Here is a 23,559-nt window from a genome sequence, read left to right as displayed (position 1 = left end):
TTGACAGGAATGCTTCTATCCAGTTATGCAGGTGTCCAGAGATACCATAAGATTTTAGTTTTAGGAGTAGTTTGTCATATACCACTGAATCAAAGGCTTTACATAAATTTATATAAATTGTGTCTGTTGCTTTGCCCTGATCGAGTTGTGTAGTCCATATATTTTTGCAGTGTAAGAGTTGCAGATTGCAGGATAGTTTTTTTCTGAAACCAAATTGTTCATTAGAGGGTAGATTGTTTGTCTCTAAGTGGAGGATAATGGATTGGTTAATAATTGATTCCATGACTTTACAGGTGAGGCAGCATAAAGAGATTGGTCTGTAATTGTCAACTAGGCTGGGATCTCCCTTTTTGAAGATGGGAATGACCGTGGCAAGTGACCATAATTTTGGCAAGGAGCTGGTCCTGAAAGATTTTTCAAAGATTATGCTTAGAGGTTCGGCTATGGCAGTGGATAGCTTTTTTAAGAAGTAGGCACATATTCCTTCCGCTCCAATAGATAGAGATGGTTTTAGATTGCGTAGTGCTTTTTCAACATTGTTCTGTAAAATCGATATGTATTAGATCATTGTAGTTGTCTGGTTTGACTAGGAAATGTTGGGCATGATCCATTGCTGTTTACAAATACTGAGCCAAAGAATGTTTTAAAGAGGTTGGCTTTAATGGAGTCATCGTTGCAGTCTTTACCATTAGGCCCTTTCAGGGGTGGGATGGACCTTGAGTTTTTTAGTTTGTTGTTTACAAAATTGTAGAAAGCGCGGGTGGAATTGGTGCATAGAAGGTTTTCCTCTTGTTTAATGTGATAATTTGTGCATTCAGTCTTTATCTGGTGGGATAAATTTTTGTATCGGCTTTTGAAGTTGGCAACGTGACCAGATTTGTTTTTCCACCAAAGTGATTTCTTTTTGGATTGAAGCTTACTTATTGTTATGGGTAATTTGTTTTATCTGGTTTGGGGAGTTGTTATTGGTACATATAGTTTGATGATTCTTTTGACTTCTAGTAAAAATATGTTGTAATGGTCTTCAACAGTATTGCATCCAGTGAATAGAAGTTGCCAATCAAGAGATGAGAGATTGTTATCTATAACAGTGGTCCCCAACCACCGGGCCCCAGACCGGTACCGGTCCGTGGATCATTTTCTACCGGGCCGCCAGTTTGCTTGGGCGCCGCCATCTTGTTTCGACGGCGCTTGAGAAAGTGCTTCCAGGTGAGCTTGTCGGTCATCGGTTGTTCAGGAAAGCGGCATTTGGGTGCTGAAGGAATCCTCGTGCCTTAGTTTCGTCGAAGGGGGGGCGGCGGCTTCGAATGAAGAGCCGTCCCGATGGCGGTGGAGTCTCGCGTTACTCAGGAGGAGATTAAGAAAGAGCCCGAAAAGCACAAAAAAGGTACAAAGGAGGAGTTGAAGGTGGCGGGGAGAAGCGGGGGGGTGGCTGGCTGGCCGGTCGCTCGGCTCGCCTTGCCTTGGTCATGCGTGCTGATGCCGGTACCAGTCCGTGGATCATTTTGTGATGCCAGTACTGGGCTGTGGTACAAAAAAGGTTGGGGGCCACTGGTCTATAAGATCATAGTTGCCTTTTTTGAAGTTATAAATGGGGATCCCGTCGTTATGATTATTTTTGTGTGGACGTATGTTGAGACAAAAGTCAATCATGTGGTTTGTTGATTCAGGTATTATTCTGTTTTCATTGAATGGTGGTTTGTTGATTGTAATTTCTCAGGTACCTATAGGGGTTTGGGCCAAGAGTCTATGGAGATTCTCCGTCATACAGGTCATGGGTGTCCCAAAGGTGCTTTTTAAAGAGGCAATTCGACTTTCTTGTTTTTCTGTGAAGACATTTTACTTCTTATACAAGAAGCTTCTTCACCTCTGACTGCATGGGGGGGGGGCGCGGAAATGGATGGATTTACCCTCCTTGCAGACAGCTGGTCATTTGCATTCTGTTAGGTCAAGGGTCTTCAAACTTGGCAAGTTTAAGACTTGTGAACCTCAACTCCCATAATTCCTGAGCTAACATGACTGGAGGAGGAATTCTGGGAGTTTTGAAGTCCACAAGTCTTAAAGGTGTCAAGTTTGAAGACCCCTGTGTTAGCTAGTTCTAAAGGCCACCTGGAGCTGTGTCTGCAGAGTCACCTGAGTGGTGCAAACGAGTGTGGAGTCTTCCTGAAACTGTTGAGAAGTCTTGTGTGTTAGACTGGAGATAGATGATGTCTTATTGAGAAAGGGCCGTTCAATTTTGACATCTATGGCCTCTTTGGATCCTCTTTCAAACCAGCAGTGCTCTCTGTCCGAAATGTGCACTTTCCTGTCTTCAAAAGAGTGGCCTTTGTTTTTTAGATGCCGATGGTGTAAGGTCCCATATATTTGTATTGGGACACTGGCATTCTGATGGAAGAGAGGAGGATTGGAGGGATCTCCATATGAACTTACTGTCTCTATTTCCTGCTTGGAGTGATGTCTATATGCAGTTTGTTTCCTGCATTGCTGTGCTGTGGGAGGGGTTTTGTTTGCACTACTCTATATTGCTATTTTCTAAGGAGTAGCTTTAATTCCTGCCTAGATCTCTAGCTATCACAAGCCTTTCAATAAAAAACTCCTTTTGGAACAAATTCAGTTTCAAGAGTCCTGCTTTCTTGCGAAGAGTTGGAGAGGCAAGACCTTACAGGTGGACTGCTGAAACTTCTCCTGATGAATTTGTTCTCCTATGTTGTGCCATGTGTTTATGAAGTGGTTGTTTCGTTTCCCCAATGTACAGATCTGCAAATGGCGTACTGCATATACCAGGAAGTTAATGGGAACCTGCTATCTAGCGTTATACTGGAAGTTCAAATATTGAATGATTTACCTATAAAATCGATTTAGAAAGCCACTTATCTGACTGGCTGTTTGTGACCTGAGACATTTATGATCTGAATTGTACAAAGATTGTTTTTAACATTGCAAGCAGCCATCAAAATTATTTAAATAAGTAGGAATTAGAAAACAAAGAATGTTTTAAATTTATGCATCTAAAGTTTTTAGTCCTTGATCGAAGTTAGTATAGAAAGTTGCTACAGAATTTTTTCTACACGCAGATATATTAGTTTACCAACTAGTAAGATTTCCTCCCTGTTTCCAGATATTGTTGGGTTCATAAGAATTTCTTATTTGGGTTTTTGTGGATGCTCAGTTAAGTTGCTCAGCTTGTATTTCTGGAAGTTTCCTTTGTTTTCCATTTCAGATATATAAGTTGGAAATCTTGCCTGGTTCACTGGATTCCAAAGTACCTTGTGAGGAAAGAAAGCTGAATGGCCTTTAGGAGATTTGGCCAGACGTCTTCTGATTAGTAAAACTTGGGAGATCCATTCATCCATTTTGGAGCTGGATTAGAAACCAGAGAAAAGATGGAGGCACAACGCCTAGCAGATGCGGGTGTTGGAAAAGACCCTCCAGTTACTCAGCCTTGGAGCTGTGGAAAGAATGGAACAAGTCCTGGGGAGAAGAGCCAAGAAGAGGAAGCCAGCAGTTCAGAGGTCCAATGTTGTCACTTCAGCAAAGTGCAGTTCCAGGAAGATAAGAGTCCCCGGGATGTTTGCAGTAGGCTTCACCAGCTTTGCCGTCAATGGCTGCAGCCGGAAAGACACACAAGGACTCAGATACTGGACTTGGTGCTCCTGAAGCAGTTCCTTTCTCTCCTTCCCCCAGAGATGGAGAAATGGGTGTGGGAGTGTGGAGCGGAGACCACTTCCCAGGCGGTAGCCCTGGCCGAAGGCTTCCTCCTGGCCCAGGAGTCGGAAAAGATGCAGGTATGAGAATGTAATGACTTCAGCTCCAAAGAGAATCTCTCTGAATTTGTCAATTCCCTTTTGGCAGTTTTCTGGGATTATTATTACCTAAGGCCAGTTGTTCCATTTTTTCTTCCAGAGGATGTGTTTGGGGAAATTCTTCCATTCTCTTTCTAATTTTGCAAATGGACATTTGGGTCTGCTAGTTTAAAGGTGCAGTATGAAAATTCCTTAGTGTCTTTCTTTGTTTCTCGTCTCACACCATGTCCAGAAATCCTTGGAAGCTATGACAGAGTATCCCAAGGGGAGGCAAGATTCATTCAAACCTTCTCAAGAGCTGCTGTTGAGGGAGAACTTACACAACGATCAAAGTCAGGACACCACACCAGGTAAGAAAAGCTCTTTCTGTGCGATATGAGATTTCAACATTTAGCTGATTCTTTTGCTCCTCTTGATTGGAACGTCTGTAACAAATCTCCTTCCACCATTTTTTCTCTTTCTCACAGAGAGCAGAAAGCTGTCCCTGGAATTTTTTGAACCACTGTATCTTTGTGGTGGAGCTGAAGGATTGGCTGAACCGCTATTTCAGGTAAGGAGAAGAAACATCGGAAAAGATCCATGAATCTTGAATGGGTTTCATTTGGTTCTAGAGTTCAATGTAATAAATTGCTGCTTCTAAGTAATATGAATATGATATTAGATTCAAAATTCATATTTAGCTTATTCACATCTATCTTTCCCTTCTTAAGGGCCTTTTCCCACTTTCTCCACCATTCCTGCTTCACAGATTTATTTGACCGAACTGTTGTCAGCATTGGGGCTCTTCCTCCCCGGGTCTCCCAGGGTCATTCTCATACACCATTACAAAATAATACTTTTTTTTTTTTGGCCTTTTGAAAAGCATCTTTGGGACAACCATGACCTGGTGATTGGGAATCTCCATAGACATATCCTGTTACAAACTCTTCTGACACCTTCAGCTAGGTGGGGAGTTGGGTTACATTTGCCCCTTAGTGGATAAAGTAACCCATTGGCAAAAATGTCAGGTGGGTATTGCCAGTATTTGGCATTGCCCAACCTAGGAAGAACTGGAGCCACTGATAACTAGTGAATTTAAGACCAGTTGACCAAGAAAACTTATTTTAGTTGCCTACGCTGAAAGGCATTCCCAATACTTCCAACATGATCCAATGTGCTTCAGTTGTGTGGTTAGTCAAAAGCAGATCTCATTCTGAATTCTGCACAAGATGCCCATCTTGTTTTTTTTAATAAATTGTTATTCTTTATAAACCAATACAAAAATCTCATTTCCATTAACAGTCATTGTGTCATTGTATATACTTGTTTCTCATTTTGTGACTATACATTTTTATCTTTATTCTTCACCTACTTGTACCACCTCTCCCATATCGCATAATATTCTTGATTATCTTTGCCTTTTAATTCCATAGTGAATTTATTGAGTTCAGCACAATTCATTATTTTTTGAATTAGGACTTCGTCTGGTGGTGTTTTATCGCTCTTCCAATTTTGTGCAAAAGTAATTCTTGCTGCAGTTAAGATGTGTACAATAAGATATCTTTTATCTTTACTCAAATTCCCTTTAATCATACCTAATAAAAATGTTTCTGGTTCCAATTTCAAACTATAATTTGTAATCTCAAAAAGCCATCTCTGTACTTTCTTCCAATATTTTTTAACCTCTACACATTGCCACCACATATGGAAAATTGTTCCTTTCCTTTTTTTTGCACTTCCAGCATTCCGGTTTCATATTTGGATACATTTTTGCCAGTCGTGCCGGCGCTAAGTGCCATCTTCAAAACATTTTATATTGATTTTCTTTAAATGCTGTCGACAAGGTCAGCTTCCAATTCTCCATCCAAGTCTTTTCCCACTCATCCAAATTTATGTTATGACCCACATTTTTTGCCCAAGCGATCATTGATCCTTTGACAATTTCCTCCTCTAATTCCACCTCCAGTAAATAATTATACATATGTGTTATGAATTTTACATCCTTGCTTGTCAAGATTTAGTCCAATTTTTGTAAATTTTTGTCTATTCCTAATTCCTTTACATCTTTCTTAAATTTGGTTTGAATTTGCAAATATACCCACCAATCTAATGTTATCCCTTGTTCTTTTAGTTTGTCCAATGTTTTTAATTCCCCCTGTTCATCTACTAATTCCTTGTATCTAATTTTTTTAATGTCCCTTGTATTCAGATATAATATAGCTTCCATAGATGAGATCCAATTTGGTCCTTTCAAATAATGCTTTTTTTTTATTTTCTCCCATGATTGTAATAGTGAGTCCTTTATCAGACGTCTATGAAAATAGGAGTGAATCTTGTTCTTTTTATCCCATAAGAAGGCATGCCACCAATTTGGAGATCATGACCTTCTATTGCTAAAATTCTTTTATTTTTTAAGTTTATCCACTCCTTAACCCATAGTAAGATTGCTGCTTGCCACCTCTGGTTCTACTATCCTGTAACGTCTTCAATTTTATTCGTGCTTTTTTCCCCATCCATATAAATTTCATTACCATCTCATGTAATTCCTGAAAAATTTTCTTATCCAATTTTATAGGTATTGTTTGAAAATAGTATAATAATTTCAGTAGTATATTCATTTTTATAGCTGCTATTCGGCCTAATAGTGATAATTGTAATTTTCCCAATTGGTCAAGTCTTTCTTTATCCGTAAAAGTAATTTCATATAATTATCCTCTTTTATGGAAGAACATCTTCCTGTTAACCAAATTCCTAGATATTTAAGTTTTTTGACACTTTGTAGTCCCAATTTCCTTTCCAATTCTTTTTTCTGACTTTCTATCATGTTTTTGGTTATTACTTTTGTTTTGTCTTTATTAATTTTTAATCCTGCTACCGCCCCATATTCTTCTAATTCTTGAATTAGATAGGCCCCTAACTCCATTGGTTCTTCAACAAAAAACACCAAGTCGTCCACAAATGCCTGTACTTTATATTCTTCTTTTTTACTCTTCAGTCCAATTATCTTTCTTTGTCTGATCTGATTTAAAAGCACTTCCATGGTCAAGATAAAAAGCAGAGGCGACATTGGACATCCCTGCCTAACACCTTTCATAAACTTAAAATTTTCAGCACTCCCCATTTATAATTACCTTAGCTTTTTGGTTTGAATAAATTGTACCTATCATTTCCTTAAATTTATTTACAAATTCCATAGTTTTGACCTTTTGGATCAAGAACAGCTGAGATTATCGAATGCCTTCTCAGCATCTAGGAAAATCAATGCTTCCTGCTTTTCCTGCCCATTTTGTTCACTGGATCTCTCTCTAACATTATCTGTTAAAAGGAAAACTTGTTTCATTGTTCAGGGTGGTGTGTCTTTTGAGGAAGTGGCCGTGTATTTCTCCAAGGAGGAGTGGTCTCAACTGGATGCTGACCAAAAAGCGCTCCACAGAGAAGTCATGCTGGAGAATTCCAGGAATCTGGCTTCTCTGGGTAAGAATCACTATCTATGTTCAGAAACATAGAAATATCATGGGGTACGAGAGCGGGGCTTAGGTGTTATTTAAAAATAGGTTTAGAGAAATAAGTGATAAAAAACCATTTATTTATATCTTGCCTTTATTTTTTGTAAATAATAAAGGCAGTGGATAAACTCAATATTCCTTCCGCCTGTTTTCCCTACAACAGCAATCCTGTGAGATGGGTTGAGCTGAGAGAGATTTGCCTAAAGTAACACAGCCAGCATTCATCCCTAATGCTGAATTAGAAGTCACTGACCTAGTTTCTAGGCTGATGCAAGAGTCTGAGGGATAGGCTGCAGAAATGGTGTGGCTCGCTTGAGCAAGCTCCTGCCTTCTCCTGAATCTCATCTCTAGGCCCCTGGTGGCCCTGGGCCAGTATAACCAAGACTGGATGGGTCCATGAGAAGAATGTCCCCTGAGATGTGCCCATTTGTGTTCAACATCAGCCAAATTGAGGGTAGGGAGCTATTGCCATCCAGAATTTTCCCTTGGCTTTCAAAGATTCTGCTCTGCAGATAAGTGGGGATGAGACTTCCAACGATGTTGGGGAGTGGTAGATATGTTGTTGACCCAGCATTATACAGTGTCCAATGGACTTCAAGAGTTTGTGGCCCCATGGAATAGTCCTACATCAGAGATAAGATCCGGATGGCCTTAGATTCATTATCATGTGATCCAGTCCTCTTATATGAGAATCAGTAGGGATACATTTGCAATTGGGTCCTTGCTAAAATCTTAGTTTGGAATCTTCATGTTTGCCAACAAAGAAGCCAAAATATATTGATAATTCTTTGGTTGAATTTCAGAAGAAAAGTTTTGATTGTTCTATTCTTTCTACAGTTTTCATTTTTCTTTTTTAAGGCTATAATGAGCAGAAGAATAAGAATTGTAAGGAGGAAGGCCAAGCGATCCATTTGAAAGAGGGGAAAGAGAAGCGATATCAATGCATGGAGTGTGGAAAGACATATATTCATAGCAGTAGTCTCAATTTCCATAAGAGGATCCACACAGAAGAGAAGCCATATCAGTGCATGGAATGTGGAAAGAACTTTAGGAGGAAAAACATTCTGATTCAGCATAAAACTAGCCATACAGACAAGAAGTTATATCAATGCATGGAATGTGGAAAGAGCTTCTCTTATTATAGCTCTCTTATAAGACATCAAAGCAATCACAAAGGAGAAAGACCTTATAAATGCATGGAGTGTGGAAAGACCTTTACTCGCAGTAGTAATCTCAATTCCCATAAGAGGATCCACACAGGAGAGAAACCATATCAATGTATAGAATGTGGAAAGACCTTTCCTTGTAGCAGTAGACTCCATTCCCATAAGAGGATCCACACAGGAGAGAAACCATATCAATGCAAGCAGTGTGGAAAGAGCTTTACTCTTAGTAGTAGTCTCAATTCCCATAAGAAGATCCACACAGGAGAGAAACCATATCAGTGCATGCAGTGTGGAAAGTCCTTTCCCTGTAGCAGTCGTCTTAATTCTCATAAGAGGATCCACACAGGAGAGAAGCCATATCAGTGCATGGAGTGTGGAAAGAGCTTTACTTTCAGTAGTAGTCTCAATTCCCATAAGAAGATCCACACAGGAGAGAAACCGTATCAGTGCATGCAGTGTGGAAAGTCCTTTCCCTGTAGCAGTGATCTTAATTCCCATATGAGAATCCACACAGGAGAGAAACCATATCAATGCATGGAGTGTGGAAAAAGCTTCACTTTCAGTAGTAGTCTCAGTTCCCATAAGAGGATCCATACAGGGGAGAAACCATATCAATGCATGCAATGTGGAAAGACCTTTCCCTGTAGCAGTCGTCTTAATTCCCATAAGAGGATTCACACAGGAGAGAAGCCATATCAATGCATGGAGTGTGGAAAGAGCTTTACTTTCAGAGGTAGTCTCAATTCCCATCAGAAGATCCACACAGGAGAGAAACTATATCAATGTATGCAATGTGGAAAGACCTTTCCCTATAGCAGTCATCTTAATTCCCATAAAAGGATCCACACAGGAGAAAAACCACATCAATGCATGGAGTGTGGAAAAAGTTTTACTTTCAGTAGTAGTCTCAGTTCCCATAAGAGGATCCACACAGGAGAGAAACCATATCAATGCATGCAGTGTGGAAAGACCTTTCCCTGTAGCAGTCGTCTTACTTCCCATAAGAGGATCCACACAGGAGAGAAACCATATCAATGCATGGAGTGTGGAAAGAGCTTCACTTGCAGTGGTAATCTTCGTTCCCATAAGAGGGTCCATATAGCAGATAAACCATATCAGTGCATGCAGTGTGGAAAGACCTTTCCTTCTAGCACTCGTCTGAATTCCCATAAGAGGAGCCACACAGGGGAGAAGCCATCTCAATGCAAGGAATGTGGAAAGACCTTTTCGCATCATAGCTCCCTTATAATCCATCAAAGGAATCACAAAGGAGAAAGTCCTTATAAATGCATGGAGTGTGGAAAGGGTTTTTATAGGAGTTGTTATCTTGCCTCCCATAAGAGGATCCACACAGGAGAGAAACCCTATCAATGCATGGAATGTGGAAAGACCTTTCGTTATTCTAAGTCTTTTAGAATGCATCAAATGAATCACAAAGGAGAAAGACCTTATAAATGCATGGAGTGTGGAAAGAGCTTTACTTGTACTAGTCATCTTAATGCACACAAGAGAATCCATACAGAAGAGAAACCATATCAATGTAAGGAGTGTGGAAAGATTTTTACTTGTACAAGTTCTCTTGATTCCCACAAGAACACCCACACAGCAGAGAAGCCATATCAATGCATGGAGTGTGGAAAGAGCTTTAGTTGTAGCAGTAATCTTAATTCCCACAAGAGGATCCACACAGGAGAGAAGCCATATAAATGTGTGGAATGTGGAAAGGACTTTAGGTGGAATTTTGCTCTTACCAGGCATAAAAAGATCCACACAGGGGAGAAACGATATCAATCAAGGAAAGTATGAGAAGTGCTTCAATAGAAATCCAGGTAGTCCTTGGTGTATGCCTGCAATTGAGCTTGAAAATTTATGTTGCTGAGACAAGTGACTTATACCGTTTTGCGACTTTCCTTCATACAGTGAATCGCTGTTGTTAAGTTAGTAACGCTGTTGTGAAATGAATCTGGCTTCCCTACTGGCTTTGCTTGTCAGAAAGTCATAAAAGGTGATCACATGGCTTAGGAAAACAACACCTTGAATCTCCAAATACCTATGCAAAGGTCCTCTTTGTAGACTTCAGTTCAGCATTCAATACCATCATTCCAGACACTCTTCTAACTAAACTAAACCAGCTAGCGGTACCTGAACACATTTGTAAGTGGATCATAAGCTTCCTATCAGGCAGGAAGCAGCAGGTGAAACTAGGCAGAATCACATCAGATACCTGTACAATTAGGACAGCCCCCACCCCCCAAGGCTTTGTGCTCTCTCCACTTCTCCCTATATACCAAAGACTGCATCTCAAATGATCCATCTGTTAAACTCCTAAAGTTTGCAGGTGATACAACAGTGATTGGCCTCATTCGAGAGAAAGATGAATCCGCATACAGACAAGAGGTTGAACAACTAGCCTTGTGGTGCAACCAGAACAATCTGGAACTGAAAACACTCAGAACTGTAGAAATTGGTGGTAGACTTTAGGAGAAACCCTTCCATACTACTACCACTTACAATACTAGACAACACAGTATGAACAATAGAGACTTTTAAATTTCTAGGTTCTATCATCTCACAAGACCTAAAATGGACACCTAACATCCGAAACATCATCAAAAAATTACAACTAGGAATGTCCTTTCTGCGCCAACTCAGAAAGTTCAAACTGCTCAAGGAGCTGCTGATACAGTTGTACAGAGGAATTATTGAGTCTGTCTGCACCTCTATAGCTGGTTTGGTTCTGCAACCCAACAAGACAGACACAGACTTAGAGAAAGTAATTAGGACTGCAGAAAAAACAATTACTACCAACCTGCCTTCCATCGAGCACCTGTAGTTAGAGGGCTGTGGAAATATTTACAGACCCCTCACATCCTGGACATAAACTGTTTCAATTCTTACCCTCAAAATGATGCTATAGAGCACTGCACACCAGAACAACTACACACAAGAACAGTTTTTTCCCAAACGCCATCACTCTGCTAAACAAATAATTCCCTCAACACTGTCGAACTATTTACTAAGTTTGCACTACTATTACTATTAATCTTCCCATCCTTCCTTTCACCCATCTCCTCCTACTTATGACTGTATGACTGTAATCTTGTTGTTTGCATCCTAACAATTTTATTGTTTCGTAATGTGATTTGATTGCTTGTTGTATCCTATGACTATTATTAAGTGTTGAACCCCAACCAGGGACTTGCTTTACGAGTTGAACAAAAGATGAAGGTGATGGAATCCATTGGGTTCCTCATCTTGGGACTGCAGTTCCCATTCTCCCAATACTTTTTTATGCCAGACTTATATATTTAGCCATCTGCTTTATTAGATTTACCTCCCGGAATTAAAAAGTGGGAGAAGTCCCAAGAGAAGGGAAATCAGAAAATTATTTCTTCATTTTGGTTCCTCCCAAGAAATCAAGGACAAGTTCAGCCACAGCTTGTATACCGATTGCAAGTTAGAAAAGCCGAGTGATGCTTCCCAGCATTGTACAACTGGGAATCTTATTCCTTTCATGGCCAAAGGTTTCTGCAGGATAAACAGGTAATTCCAGGTTCCTGCAGAAGCCCTTTACAGGAAGTGAGGGTTTGGCAATCTCACCAAGACAGAATGCAGAACAAACCCTAGACAGCCTTTCTGAAACTGGCTGGGCTTTGCTTATCTCTCCAAGGTCATTTCTTCTAGTTTTGGTATGCAGCAGCCAGAGGCGATGTACTTGAATCAAAGACTTTATCAAAATATTTCCTGGCTGGTGGTTGCCCTCTGGTTGCCTAGTTACTAGGGAAGTTGGGCTCTACAATTTGTTTCAATCTGCTGCTTCATGAGCTTTTACCTCAGATCTTGCCTGAAACTTGTTGCATTTGGTTCTCCTAATAAAAGTACCTCTTCTTTGAAAAGTGAGAAACCTCTTTCCAGGAGATGCCTGCATCAAAACATCATGTTAAGGTGTAAATGGTTTGTTGATTCAGGTATTATTCTCTTTGTATATTAAATTAGTATCGTGGTTGTTAAGTGAATCTGGCTTCCCCATTGACTTTGTCAGAATGGCGCAAAAGCTGATCATGTGAACCTTGGACACTACAACCGTCATAAATGTGAGTCACTTGTCAAACCTCCAAATGTAGATTATGATCATACTTCAATGGTCATAAGAGTGGAAAATGGTCATAAGTCATCTTTTACAATGCCATTGTAATTTCGAACGGTCATTTGTTCCAAGTTGACAACTATCTATCTTTGGAATATAACAATTCAAGCAAGAGGAATAGAACAAAATCACATATATATCAATGTATCATGTGAAAAGTTTCAGGATGAGGAATTCATCTCACAAAAGAGACCAGAATGAGAAGTGAAATCCATGTTCAAATACATTTTTTGAAGCATTAGAGACATGGTGGTGCAGTGGTTAGATTGCAAGCTAGTTCTGCTGACTGCCAGGAATTCGATTTTGACCGGCTCAAGGTTGATTGAACCTTCCCTTCTTCTGAGGCCTATAAAATGAGGACCCAGATTGTTGGGGGCAATATCCCGATTCTATAGCCCGTTTATGGAGTTTTGTAAAGCACTATGAAGCGATATATAAGTTTAAGTGCTATAGCAATTGCTATTTTGTCTTTATGACATGATAATAAGGAAATCTCTAAATTCAATTTTAATAAATTGGACTTAAAGTTAATTGGATTTTAATTAGAATTGAATAACAATTGTGGGTATAAATAAAATTAAATATCCCTGCTATGGTTATTTATGAGATAATTTTAAATTCTAGTGTTATCAAAAATTAAAAACAGGAAAACTTTTGTAAGGATTTGAAGTGGGGGAACACTTCAGGTTTTCAGAGACTCAGGCCAGTTTGAAGCTATTTATTCAAATAATGCTCATTTATGGTTCTGGACCAAACTGGTAAAAGGGCATCAATCTTAGTTTTGTAGCCACTATGTCAATTTTCTCCATTATAGAAGACTGAGAAGAGTCAGCTGAAAAGAACCAGGTTTTTGGCAAGAGAGAGAAGTTAATTCCATTCTTTTTAAATTGCTTAACTATTTCCCCCATTTCTTTCTTTCATTAATGTAGATAAATCTCTGTTGTTCTTGCACTGTCACATTCTAATCCACACTAATCTCTTCAAACCTTGGGAATCTTTAACTCTTTTGACTAGAAGAAAATTGGTACTTTGTTTTGTACAGTTAACTGACATTGTCTTTCAACTTCCTACTCATATTTCCTGCACTATCTTTCCTAGTGAAAAACCGAAACAAAGCCATTCTTCTTTTTTACCTCATGGAATTTGAACTGTATATGTACTTCACAGATTTGCCTTCCTTCATTTTCTAATTCCACTTTTCCTCCAGTCACCTATGAGACACCATTCTCCCATTCATCTCCATCATGGTGCCGTGTTTTGAGGTAAAATTTCTAAAACTTCCGTAAGTTTTATCTATCTGTCCATTTTGAAACTTGTTTCTTTGGGAGATCCTTTCTTTAGGATTCCTCTCATTTTTGCTGGCGCAACTTGCTGTTTTGAACCAACTTGCTGCTCTGAATCGCTGTTAACTGCCCAGAGGCATGAATTTGAAAAGGCAGCTGAAATAATGGAAATAAAACATCAATACAAATCTTAATTTTCTTAAGCCTTCACTTCCCCCCCATCCTGTGACTGCCAGCCCTCTTACTTCAGGGCTGACTTTGCCAACAACCACATGATACAAATCTGGGCTTCGAAGAGAGGCTCCTGTTCCTTTTGAGCCTCTGCAGAGATTTTCTCAATATTCACAAGATCAAAGAGCATTCTGAGACGTTTAAAAAAAAAGAAAGTGTAGAAATTGCTGCAGACAGGCAGAGGGAGTCTTTCCTTTTACTCCCATGCCCATCATCCCAAGACCTCATGGAACATGACGATCTGCCCTTCGCCCTCTCAGGGTCCATTTGGCGTTGCACGCAGGATCCACCAGGGGGCTCCCCAGGTAGCCGTTGGAAAGGCAGGTCGCCCCTTACACGTTTCAGGAGAGAACTGAGCATGCGCTCTTTCACCAGAGTCTCGCGGGGCATTTTGCGGGGAAGGGTGAAAGTACGTCCGCCCTTTCTACAGTGCCCGATTCTGCTGCCTCTCGACCCGCCCCTCCCTCGCTGCGAGCCTTAGGCCGAGCCTTTCCAGCAGTCCAAGAGGCTGCAAGGAAGCCTTGCACGGAGGGAGATCAAGACCTGACTCCGGAGTTCAGTAAGTGGGAGGGGGGATTGTTCTTCCAAGGGCTGGACCGAGACGCAAAACTTCATCAAGTACGGAGTCCTGGAAAGTGAGGAGCCCCTTGTCCCCATGTTCCCCTGCCGCCCCTGAGCATGGACGGGGCAAGCAGGGAAGAAATCGAAAGCTACGGTCCCGCTGTGTTGCCTCCAGGAGGAAATTTGGGACAGTGAAAAAGGTTTTATTTATTTATTTATTTTTATTTATTTATTTGATTTGTCAATTGTTTACAAGATAATAAGGTTGGAGCCATTTAGAATTAAGTGAAACGTGAGAAACCTCTTTCCAGGAGATGCCTGCATCAAAGCATCAAGTTAAGCCGTAAATGCTTTGTTGATTCGGGTATTATTCTGTTTTCATTGAATGGTGGTTTGTTGGGTTGTCCCAAACGTGCTTTTTCAAGAGGCAACTGGACTTTCTTGTTTTTCTTAGAAGACTTTTGCTTCTCATCCAAGACGCTTGGGGGGGAATGGATGGATGTACCCTCCTTGCAGACAGCTGGTCATTTGCATTCTGTTAGCTAGTCCTAAAGGCCACCTGGAGTTGTGTCTTCAGAGTCACCTGAGTGGTGCAGAAGGGTGTGGAGTCTTCCTGGAACTGTTGAGAAGTCTTGTGTGTTAGACTGGAGATAGATGATGATAGATTATCCCTCCCCCTCTATTGAGAAAGGGCTGTTCAATTTTGACATCTATGGCCTCTTTGAACCCTCTTTCAAACCAGCAGTGCTCTCTGCCCAAAATGTGCACTTTCATGTTTTGCCTTTTAAATGCAGATGGTGTCAGGTCCCATATATTTGTATTGGGGCGCTGGTATTCTGGTGGAAGGGAAGAGGATTGGAGGGAATCTCTATATGAAGTTTCTTTTTCCATTTCCTGCTTGGAGAGATGTCTATATGAATTTTGTTTCCTGCATTGCTGTGCTGTGGCAGGGGTTTTGTTTGCACTGCTTTAAATTGCTGTTTTTTAAGTGAGAAGATTTAATTCCTGCCTAGATCTCATGCTATCACAAACCTTTCAAAAAAATCACCTCCTTTTGGAAAAACTTGAGTTTCAAAGAATCCTGCTTTCTTGCGAAGAGTTGGAGAGGCAAGACCTTACAGATGGACTGCTGAATCTTCTCCTGATTTATTTGTTTTCCTATGTTGTGCCATGTGTTTATGAAGTGGTTGTTTTGTTCCCCCAATGTACAGATCTGCAAATGGCGTACTGCATATACCAGGAAGTTAATCGGGAGCTGCTATCTAGAGTTATACTGGAAGTTCAAATATTGAATGATTTACCTATAAAATGGATTTAGAAAGCCACTCATCTGACTGGCTGTTTGTGACCTGAGACATTTATGATCTGAATTGTACAAAGGTTGTTTTTAACGTTGCAAGCAGCCATCAACATTATTTAAATAAGTAGGAATTAGAAAACAAGGAATGTTTTAAATTTATGCATCCAAATTTTAGTCCTTGATCAAAGTTAATGCAGAAGGTTGCTACAGAATTTTTTCTACACGCAGATATATTAGTTTACCAACTAGTAAGATTTCGTCCCTCTTTCCAGATATTGTTGGGTTCATAAGAATTTCTTATTTGGGTTTTTGTGGATGCTCAGTTAAGTTGCTCAGCCTGTATTTCTGGAAGTTTCCTTTGTTTTCCATTTCAGATATATAAGTTGGAAATCTTGCCTGGTTTACTGGATTCCAAAGTACCTTGTGAGGAAAGAAAGCTGAATGGCCTTTAGGAGATTTGGCCAGACGTCTGTCTTCTGATTAGTAAAACTTGGGAGATCCATCCATCCATTTTGGAGTTGGATTAGAGACCAGAGAAAAAATGGAGGCACAACGCCTAGCAGATGCGGGTGTTGGAAAAGACCCTCCAGTTACTCAGCCTTGGAACTGTGGAAAGAATGCAACAAGTCCTGGGGAGAAGAGCCAAGAAGAGGAAGCCAGCATTTCAGAGGTCCAATGTTGTCACTTCAGCAAAGTCCAGTTCCAGGAAGATAAGAGTCCCCGGGATGTTTGCAGTAGGCTTCACCAGCTTTGCCGTCAATGGCTGCAGCCGGAAAGACACACAAGGACTCAGATACTGGACTTGGTGCTCCTGAAGCAGTTCCTTTCTCTCCTTCCCCCAGAGATGGAGAAATGGGTGTGGGAGTGTGGAGCAGAGACCACTTCTCAGGCGGTGGCCCTGGCCGAAGGCTTCCTCCTGGCCCAGGAGTCGGAAAAGATGCAGGTATGAGAATGTAATGACTTCAGCTCCAAAGAGAATCTCTCTGAATTTGTCAATTCCCTTTTGGCAGAGTTTTCTGGGATTATTATTACCTGAGGCCAGTTTTTATTTTTATTTATTTATTTGATTTGCCAATTGTTTACAAGATAATAAGTATAAGTGTATACATAGTTGTGAATACATGAAATGGGTACATATAAGAAAAATAAAAGAAGAATAAGAGAAACAATAGGACAGGGACGGTAGGCACGTTGGTGCGCTTATGCACGCCCCCTACAGACCTCTTAGGAAAGGGGTGAGGTCAATAGTAGACAGTCTAAGGTTAACGTTTTTGGGGTTTGGGGAAGAAACTACAGAGTCGGGTAGAGTATTCCAGACATTGACCACTCTATTGCTGAAGTCATATTTCCTGCAATCAAGTTTGGTGCGGTTAACATTGAGTTTGTATCTATTGTGTGCTCTTGTGTTGTTATGGTTGAAGCTGAAGTATTCATTGACAGGTAGGACATTGCAATGTATGATTTTATATACCATGCTTAAATCAGACCGAAGACGGCGTAATTCAAGGTTTTCTAGTTCTAGAATTTCAAGTCTGGTGGCATAAGGTATTCTACAGCGAGTGGAGGAGTGGAGAACTCTTCTTGTGAAATATTTCTGGACTTTCTCAATTGTGCTAATATCAGATATGTAATGTGGGTTCCAGACTGATGAACTGTATTCGAGTATTGGTCTAGCAAATGTTTTGTATGCTCTGGTTAGTAGTGTGATATTACCAGAGAAAAAGCTACGTAGGATTAGGTTAACAACTCTTAATGCCTTTTTGGCTGTGTAGTTGCAGTGGGCTTTAGCACTTAGATCATTAGAGGTGAGTATTCCAAGGTCCTTTACAGAGCTTGGGTCATCAACAAGATCTTGACTATTCAGCTTGTATTTTATTTTCTGATTTTTTTTGCCAATATGTAAAACAGAGCATTTATTTGTTGAGATTTGAAGTTGCCATTTGTTTGACCATTCTGATACATAGTCGAGATCTTTTTGTAGGGTAGCAGTATTGTCTGTGGTGTTGGACAGCTTTACATCATCAGCGAAAAGAACGCAATTGCTCTTAATATGATCGCAGAGGTCATTTATGTAGAGTATGAAGAGAGTTGGTCCTAGAACACTGCCTTGGGGGACACCACTATTGACAGGTACAGAGTTTGATAGGACGCTCCCAATTTTGACCATTTGTTGTCTGTTTGCCAGGAATGCTTCTATCCAGTTATTCAGTTGTCCAGAGATACCATAGGATTTTATTTTTAGGAGTAGTTTGTCGTGTACCACTGAATCAAAGGTTTTACAGAAGTCTATGTAGATTGCGTCTATTGCTTTGCCCTGGTCGAGTTGTGTCGTCCATATGTTTTTGCAGTGTAAGAGTTGCAGATTACAGGATAGGTTTTTTCTGAAACCAAATTGTTTATTGGAGAGTAGGTTGTTTGTCTCTAAGTGGAGGATGATGGATTGGTTAATAATTGATTCCATGACTTTACAGTTGTTCCATTTTTTCTTCCAGAGGATGTGTTTGGGGAAATTCTTCCATTCTCTTCCTAATTTCGCAAATGGACATTTGGGTCTGCTAGTTTAAAGGTGCAGTATGAAAATTCCTTAGTGTCTTTCTTTGTTTCTCATCTCACATCATGTCCAGAAATCCTTGGAAGCTATGACAGAGTATCCCAAGGGGAGGCAAGATTCATTCAAACCTTCTCAAGAGCTGCTGTTGAGGGAGCACTTACGCAAAGATGGAAGTCAGGACACCACACCAGGTAAGAAAAGCTCTTTCTGTGCGATATGAGATTTCAACATTTAGCTGATTCTTTTGCTCCTCTTGATTGGAACGTCTGTAACAAATCTCCTTCCACCATTTTTTCTCTTTCTCACAGAGAGTAGAAAACTGTCCCTGGAATTTTTTGAATCACCTCGTCTTTGTGGTGGAGCTGGAGGATTGGCTGAACCGCTATTTCAGGTAAGGAGAAGAAACATCGGAAAAGATCCATGAATCTTGAAAGGGTTTCATTTGGTTCTAGAGTTCAATGTAATAAATTGCTGTTTCTAAATAACATGAATATGATATTAGATTCAAAATTCATATTTAGTTTAGCCTATTTTTCCCTTCTTAAGGGTCTTTTCCCACTTTCTCCATCATTTCTGCTTCACAGATTTATTTGACCAGACTATTGTCAGCATTCAATAGTCATTCATGTCACTCTTCCTCCCCGGGTCATTCTCACATATCATTACAAAAAATGCTTTTTTTGTTCCCTTTTCAAAAGCATCTTTGGGACAACCCTGACCTTTTGATTTAGAATCTCCATAGACATATCCTGTTACAAACTCTGCTGACACCTTCAGCTAGGTGTGGAGTTGGGTTACATTTGCCCCTCAGTGGATAAAGTAACCCATTGGCAAAAATGCCAGGTGGGTATTGCCAGTAATTGGCATTGCACATCCTAGGAAGAACTGGAACCACTGATAACTAATGAATTTGAGACCCAACTAACAATTGACCAAGAAAAGTATTTTAGTTGGCTACACGGAAAGGCATTCCACATACTTCCAACATGATCGAATGGGCTTCAGTTGTGCCATCAGTCAAAAGCAGTGAGATCTCATTCTGAATACTGCACAAGATGCCCATTTTGTTCACTGGATCTCTCTCCTTGAATTGACATGATCTGTTAAAAGGAAAACTTGTTTCATTGTTCAGGGTGGTGTGTCTTTTGAGGACGTGGCTGTGTATTTCTCCAAGGAGGAGTGGTCTCAACTGGATGCTGACCAAAAAGAGCTCTATAGAGCAGTCATGCTGGAGAATTCCAGGAATCTGGCTTCTCTGGGTAAGAATCCCTATGTCTGCTCAGAAACATAGAAATGACATGGGGTCTGAGAGAGTGGCTTAGATTTTACTTAAAAATAGGTTTAGGGAAATAAGTGGTTAAAAACATTTATTTATATCTTCCTTTTATTTTTTGTAAATAATAAAGGCAGTGGAAAAACTCAATATTCCTTCCTCCTGCTGTTTTCCCTACAACAGCAATCCTGTGAGATAGATGGGTTGAGCAGAGGGAGACTGACCCAAAGTCACCCAGCCAGCATTCATCCCTAATGCTGAACTAGAACTCACTGACCTAGTTTCTAGCCTTGTGCCTTAACACTTTGACCAAAGTGACTTTATGGAAGAAGGAAATTTATTGAAAGAAAATTTTGAAAACTGCATAGCCTCTCTTTTTATATGGATATGTTTGTTTTAATGCTTTCTGCTTATAAAATATTACATATTCATTTCCATGCCGCAGAAGAATCTGAGGGATAGGCTGCAGAGATGGTGTGGCTCTCGTGAGCAAGGTCCTGCTTACTCCTGAATCTCATCTCTAGGCTCCTGTTGGCCCTGAGCTGCTATAACCAAGATTGGATGGGTCCAGAGTAGAATGTCCCTTTTCCCAGAGGTGCTCTTTTGTGTTCAACATCAGCCTAATTGAGGGTGGGGAGCTATTGCCACGCAGAATTTCCCCTTGGCATTCAAAGATTCTGCTCTGCAGACAAGTGGGGATGAGACTTCCAATGATGTTGAGGAGCTGGTAGGAATGTTGTTGACCCAGCATGATACCGTGTCCAATGGACTTCAGGAGTTTGTGGCCCCATGGAATAGTTACAGATCAAAGATTAGGTTCTGTCTTAGATTCATTGTGATGTGATCCAATCTGGTTATATGAATAACAGTAGGGGTACATTTGGAAGAGTTTCCTTGCTAAAGTCGTAGTTTGGAATCATCATGTTTGCCAGTAAATCAGCCAAAATATATTGATGATTCTTTGGCTAAATTTCAGAAGACAAGTTTTGATTGTTCTCTTATGTTTTCATTGTTTTCATTTTTCTTTTTTAAGGCTATAATGGGCAGAAGAATAAGAATTGTAAGGAGAAATGCCAAGCGATCCATTTGAAAGAGGGGAAAGAGAAGCGATATCAATGCATGGAGTGTGGAAAGATGTACACCCAAAGCAGTAGTCTCAATTCCCATAAGAGGATCCACACAGGAGAGAAGCCATATCAGTGCACGGAATGTGGAAAGACCTTTACTCGCACTAGTAGTCTCAATTCGCATAAGAGGATCCACACAGGAGAGAAACCATATCAGTGCATGGAATGTGGAAAGACCTTTCCCTGTAGCAGTCGTCTTAATTCCCATAAGAAGATCCACACAGGAGAGAAACCATATCAATGTATGGAGTGTGGAAAGACCTTTCCCTGTAGCAGAGATCTTAATTCTCATATGAGAATTCATACAGGAGAAAAACCATATCAATGCATGGAGTGTGGAAAGAGCTTTACTTTCAATAGTGGTCTTAGTTACCATAAGAGTATCCACAAAGGAGAGAAACCATATCAGTGCATGCAGTGTGGAAAGACCTTTCCCTGTAGCAGCCGTCTTAATTGCCATATGAGGATCCACACAGGAGAGAAGCCATATCAATGCATGCAGTGTGGAAAGACCTTTCCCTGTAGCAGTGATCTGAATTCCCATATGAGAATCCACACAAGAGAGAGACCATATCAGTGCATGGAGTGTGGAAAGGCTTTTAGGCAGAGTAGTAATCTTACTTCCCATAAGAGGATCCACACAGGAGAGAAACCATATCAATGCATGGAGTGTGGAAAGAGGTTTACTTTCAGTAGTGGTCTCAATTACCATAAGAGGATCCACACAGGAGAGAAACCATATCAATGCATGCAGTGTGGAAAGGGTTTTACTTGCAGTAGTAGTCTCAGTTCCCATCAGAGGATCCACACAGGAGAGAAACCATATCAATGCATGCAGTGTGGAAAGACCTTTACCTGCAACAGTGAACTTAATTCCCATCAGAGGATCCACACAGGAGAGAAACCATATCAATGCATGGAGTGTGGAAAGAGCTTTCCTTTCAGTAGTCGTCTCAGTTTTCATCAGAGGATCCACACAGGAGAGAAACCATATCAATGCATGCAGTGTGGAAAGACTTTTCGCTGTAGAAGTCGTCTTACTTCCCATAAGAGGATCCACACAGGAGAGAAACCATATCAGTGCTTGGAGTGTGGAAAGAGCTTCACATGTAGTGGTAATCTCCGTTCCCATAAGAGGATCCACACAGGAGAGAAACCATATCAGTGCATGCAGTGTGGAAAGACCTTTCCTTCTAGCACTCGTCTGAATTCCCATAAGAGGAGCCACACAGGAGAGAAGCCATATCAATGCAAGGAATGTGGAAAGAACTTCTCGCATCATAGCTCCCTTATAATCCATCAAAGGAATCACAAAGGAGAAAGACCTTACAAATGCATGGAGTGTGGAAAGGGGTTTTATAGGAGTTGTTATCTTGCCTCCCATAAGAGGATCCACACAGGAGAGAAACCCTATCAATGCATGGAGTGTGGAAAGACCTTCCGTTATTCTAAGTCTTTTAGAATGCATCAAATGAATCACAAAGGCGAAAGACCTTATAAATGCATGGAGTGTGGAAAGAGCTTTACTTGTACCAGTCATCTTAATGCCCATAAGATGATCCACAGAGAAGAGAAGCCATATCATTGTGTGGAGTGCGGAAAGATCTTCTCGCATCATAGCTCCCTTAAAATCCATCAAAGGAATCACAAAGGAGAAAGACCTTATAAATGCATGGAGTGTGGAAAGGGTTTTAATAGGAGTTGTTATCTTGCCTCCCATAAGAGGATCCACACAGGAGAGAAACCCTATCAATGCATGGAGTGTGGAAAGACCTTCCGTTATTCTAAGTCTTATACAATGCATCAAATGAATCACAAAGGCGAAAGACCTTATAAATGTATGGAGTGTGGAAAGACCTTTAGTGGCAGCAAACATCTTGATTCCCATAAGAGGATTCACACTGGAGAGAAGCCATATAAATGTGTGGAATGTGGAAAGGACTTTAGGTGGAATTCTGCTCTTAGTAAGCATAAAAGGATCCACACAGGGAAGAAACCATATCAATGAAGAGAAGTGCTTCAATAGAAATCCAGGTAGTCCTTGGCGTATGCCTGCAATTGAGCTTGAAAATTTCTGTTGCTGAGACAGTTAAGTGAGTTTTACCTCGTTTTACGACTCTTCTTGACAAAGTGAATCTCTGTTGGTAAGTTAATAACGCTGTTGTGAAATGAATCTGGCTTCCCTGTTTGCTTTGCTTGTCAGAAAGTCACAAAAAGTGATCACATGGCTTAGGAAAACTGCAACTGTCATAAATATGAGTCAATTACCAAGCAAATCTGAAAACTGATCAAAATGAAATTTGATCAGATGACCATGGGGATGCCACAATGGTCATACATTTGAAAAAGGGTTGTGTCAATTTTTTTCAGTAGTGGTATAACTTTGAACAATGACTAAATGAATTGTTGTAAATTGAGGACTACCTATAATGGTCTAAAATCCCATGCAAGGACCATTTGAGTAATAATCCAAATAAATGGTATACTCTTTTCCACCTCCCTCAGGCTGACAATTCACAGCTTCTGCTAGCTAAAAGTCAACTGATCCAAATAGGTAATTATTCCAGTTTCCTTTATCAGCAGGGTGTATTGGGAGTTGATGGACTTAGAACTTCTAGACCAGGGGTGTCCA

The 23,559-nt window shown here is 40.4% G+C and overlaps 1 protein-coding gene across 7 annotated transcripts in view; it reads left to right on the top strand.

Moving 5' to 3' along the window:
- The window catches only part of LOC113429383 (uncharacterized), a 56,358-nt gene that overhangs the window by 23,921 nt on the left and 8,878 nt on the right, over positions 1-23,559 (top strand). The window contains exons 2-7 of one of the 7 annotated variants that reach the window (XM_087952896.1): positions 3,221-3,785; positions 4,036-4,153; positions 18,836-18,918; positions 19,660-19,786; positions 20,834-22,588; positions 22,673-23,542. In XM_087952896.1, the coding sequence (XP_087809022.1) occupies positions 3,384-3,785; positions 4,036-4,153; positions 18,836-18,918; positions 19,660-19,786; positions 20,834-22,588; positions 22,673-22,935 (2,748 nt within the window). In that variant the 5' untranslated portion in view covers positions 3,221-3,383 and the 3' untranslated portion in view covers positions 22,936-23,542. Of the gene's footprint in view, positions 1-3,220; positions 3,786-4,035; positions 4,154-4,270; positions 4,354-7,129; positions 7,257-8,146; positions 12,342-14,494; positions 14,675-16,350; positions 16,920-18,600; positions 18,719-18,835; positions 18,919-19,659; positions 19,787-20,833; positions 23,553-23,559 lie in introns of those variants that run through there. The other 6 variants (XM_087952895.1, XR_015747023.1, XM_087952894.1 and 3 more) reach the window with 6 other exon arrangements.

Source organism: Notechis scutatus, chromosome 2 (genome assembly GCF_049901735.1).
Source record: "Notechis scutatus isolate UNSWTSFEM ecotype Mainland chromosome 2, rNotScu1.2, whole genome shotgun sequence".
In the NCBI taxonomy this organism is placed as follows: Eukaryota; Metazoa; Chordata; class Lepidosauria; order Squamata; family Elapidae; genus Notechis; species Notechis scutatus.
This window is presented reverse-complemented; position numbering and strand designations above follow the sequence as displayed.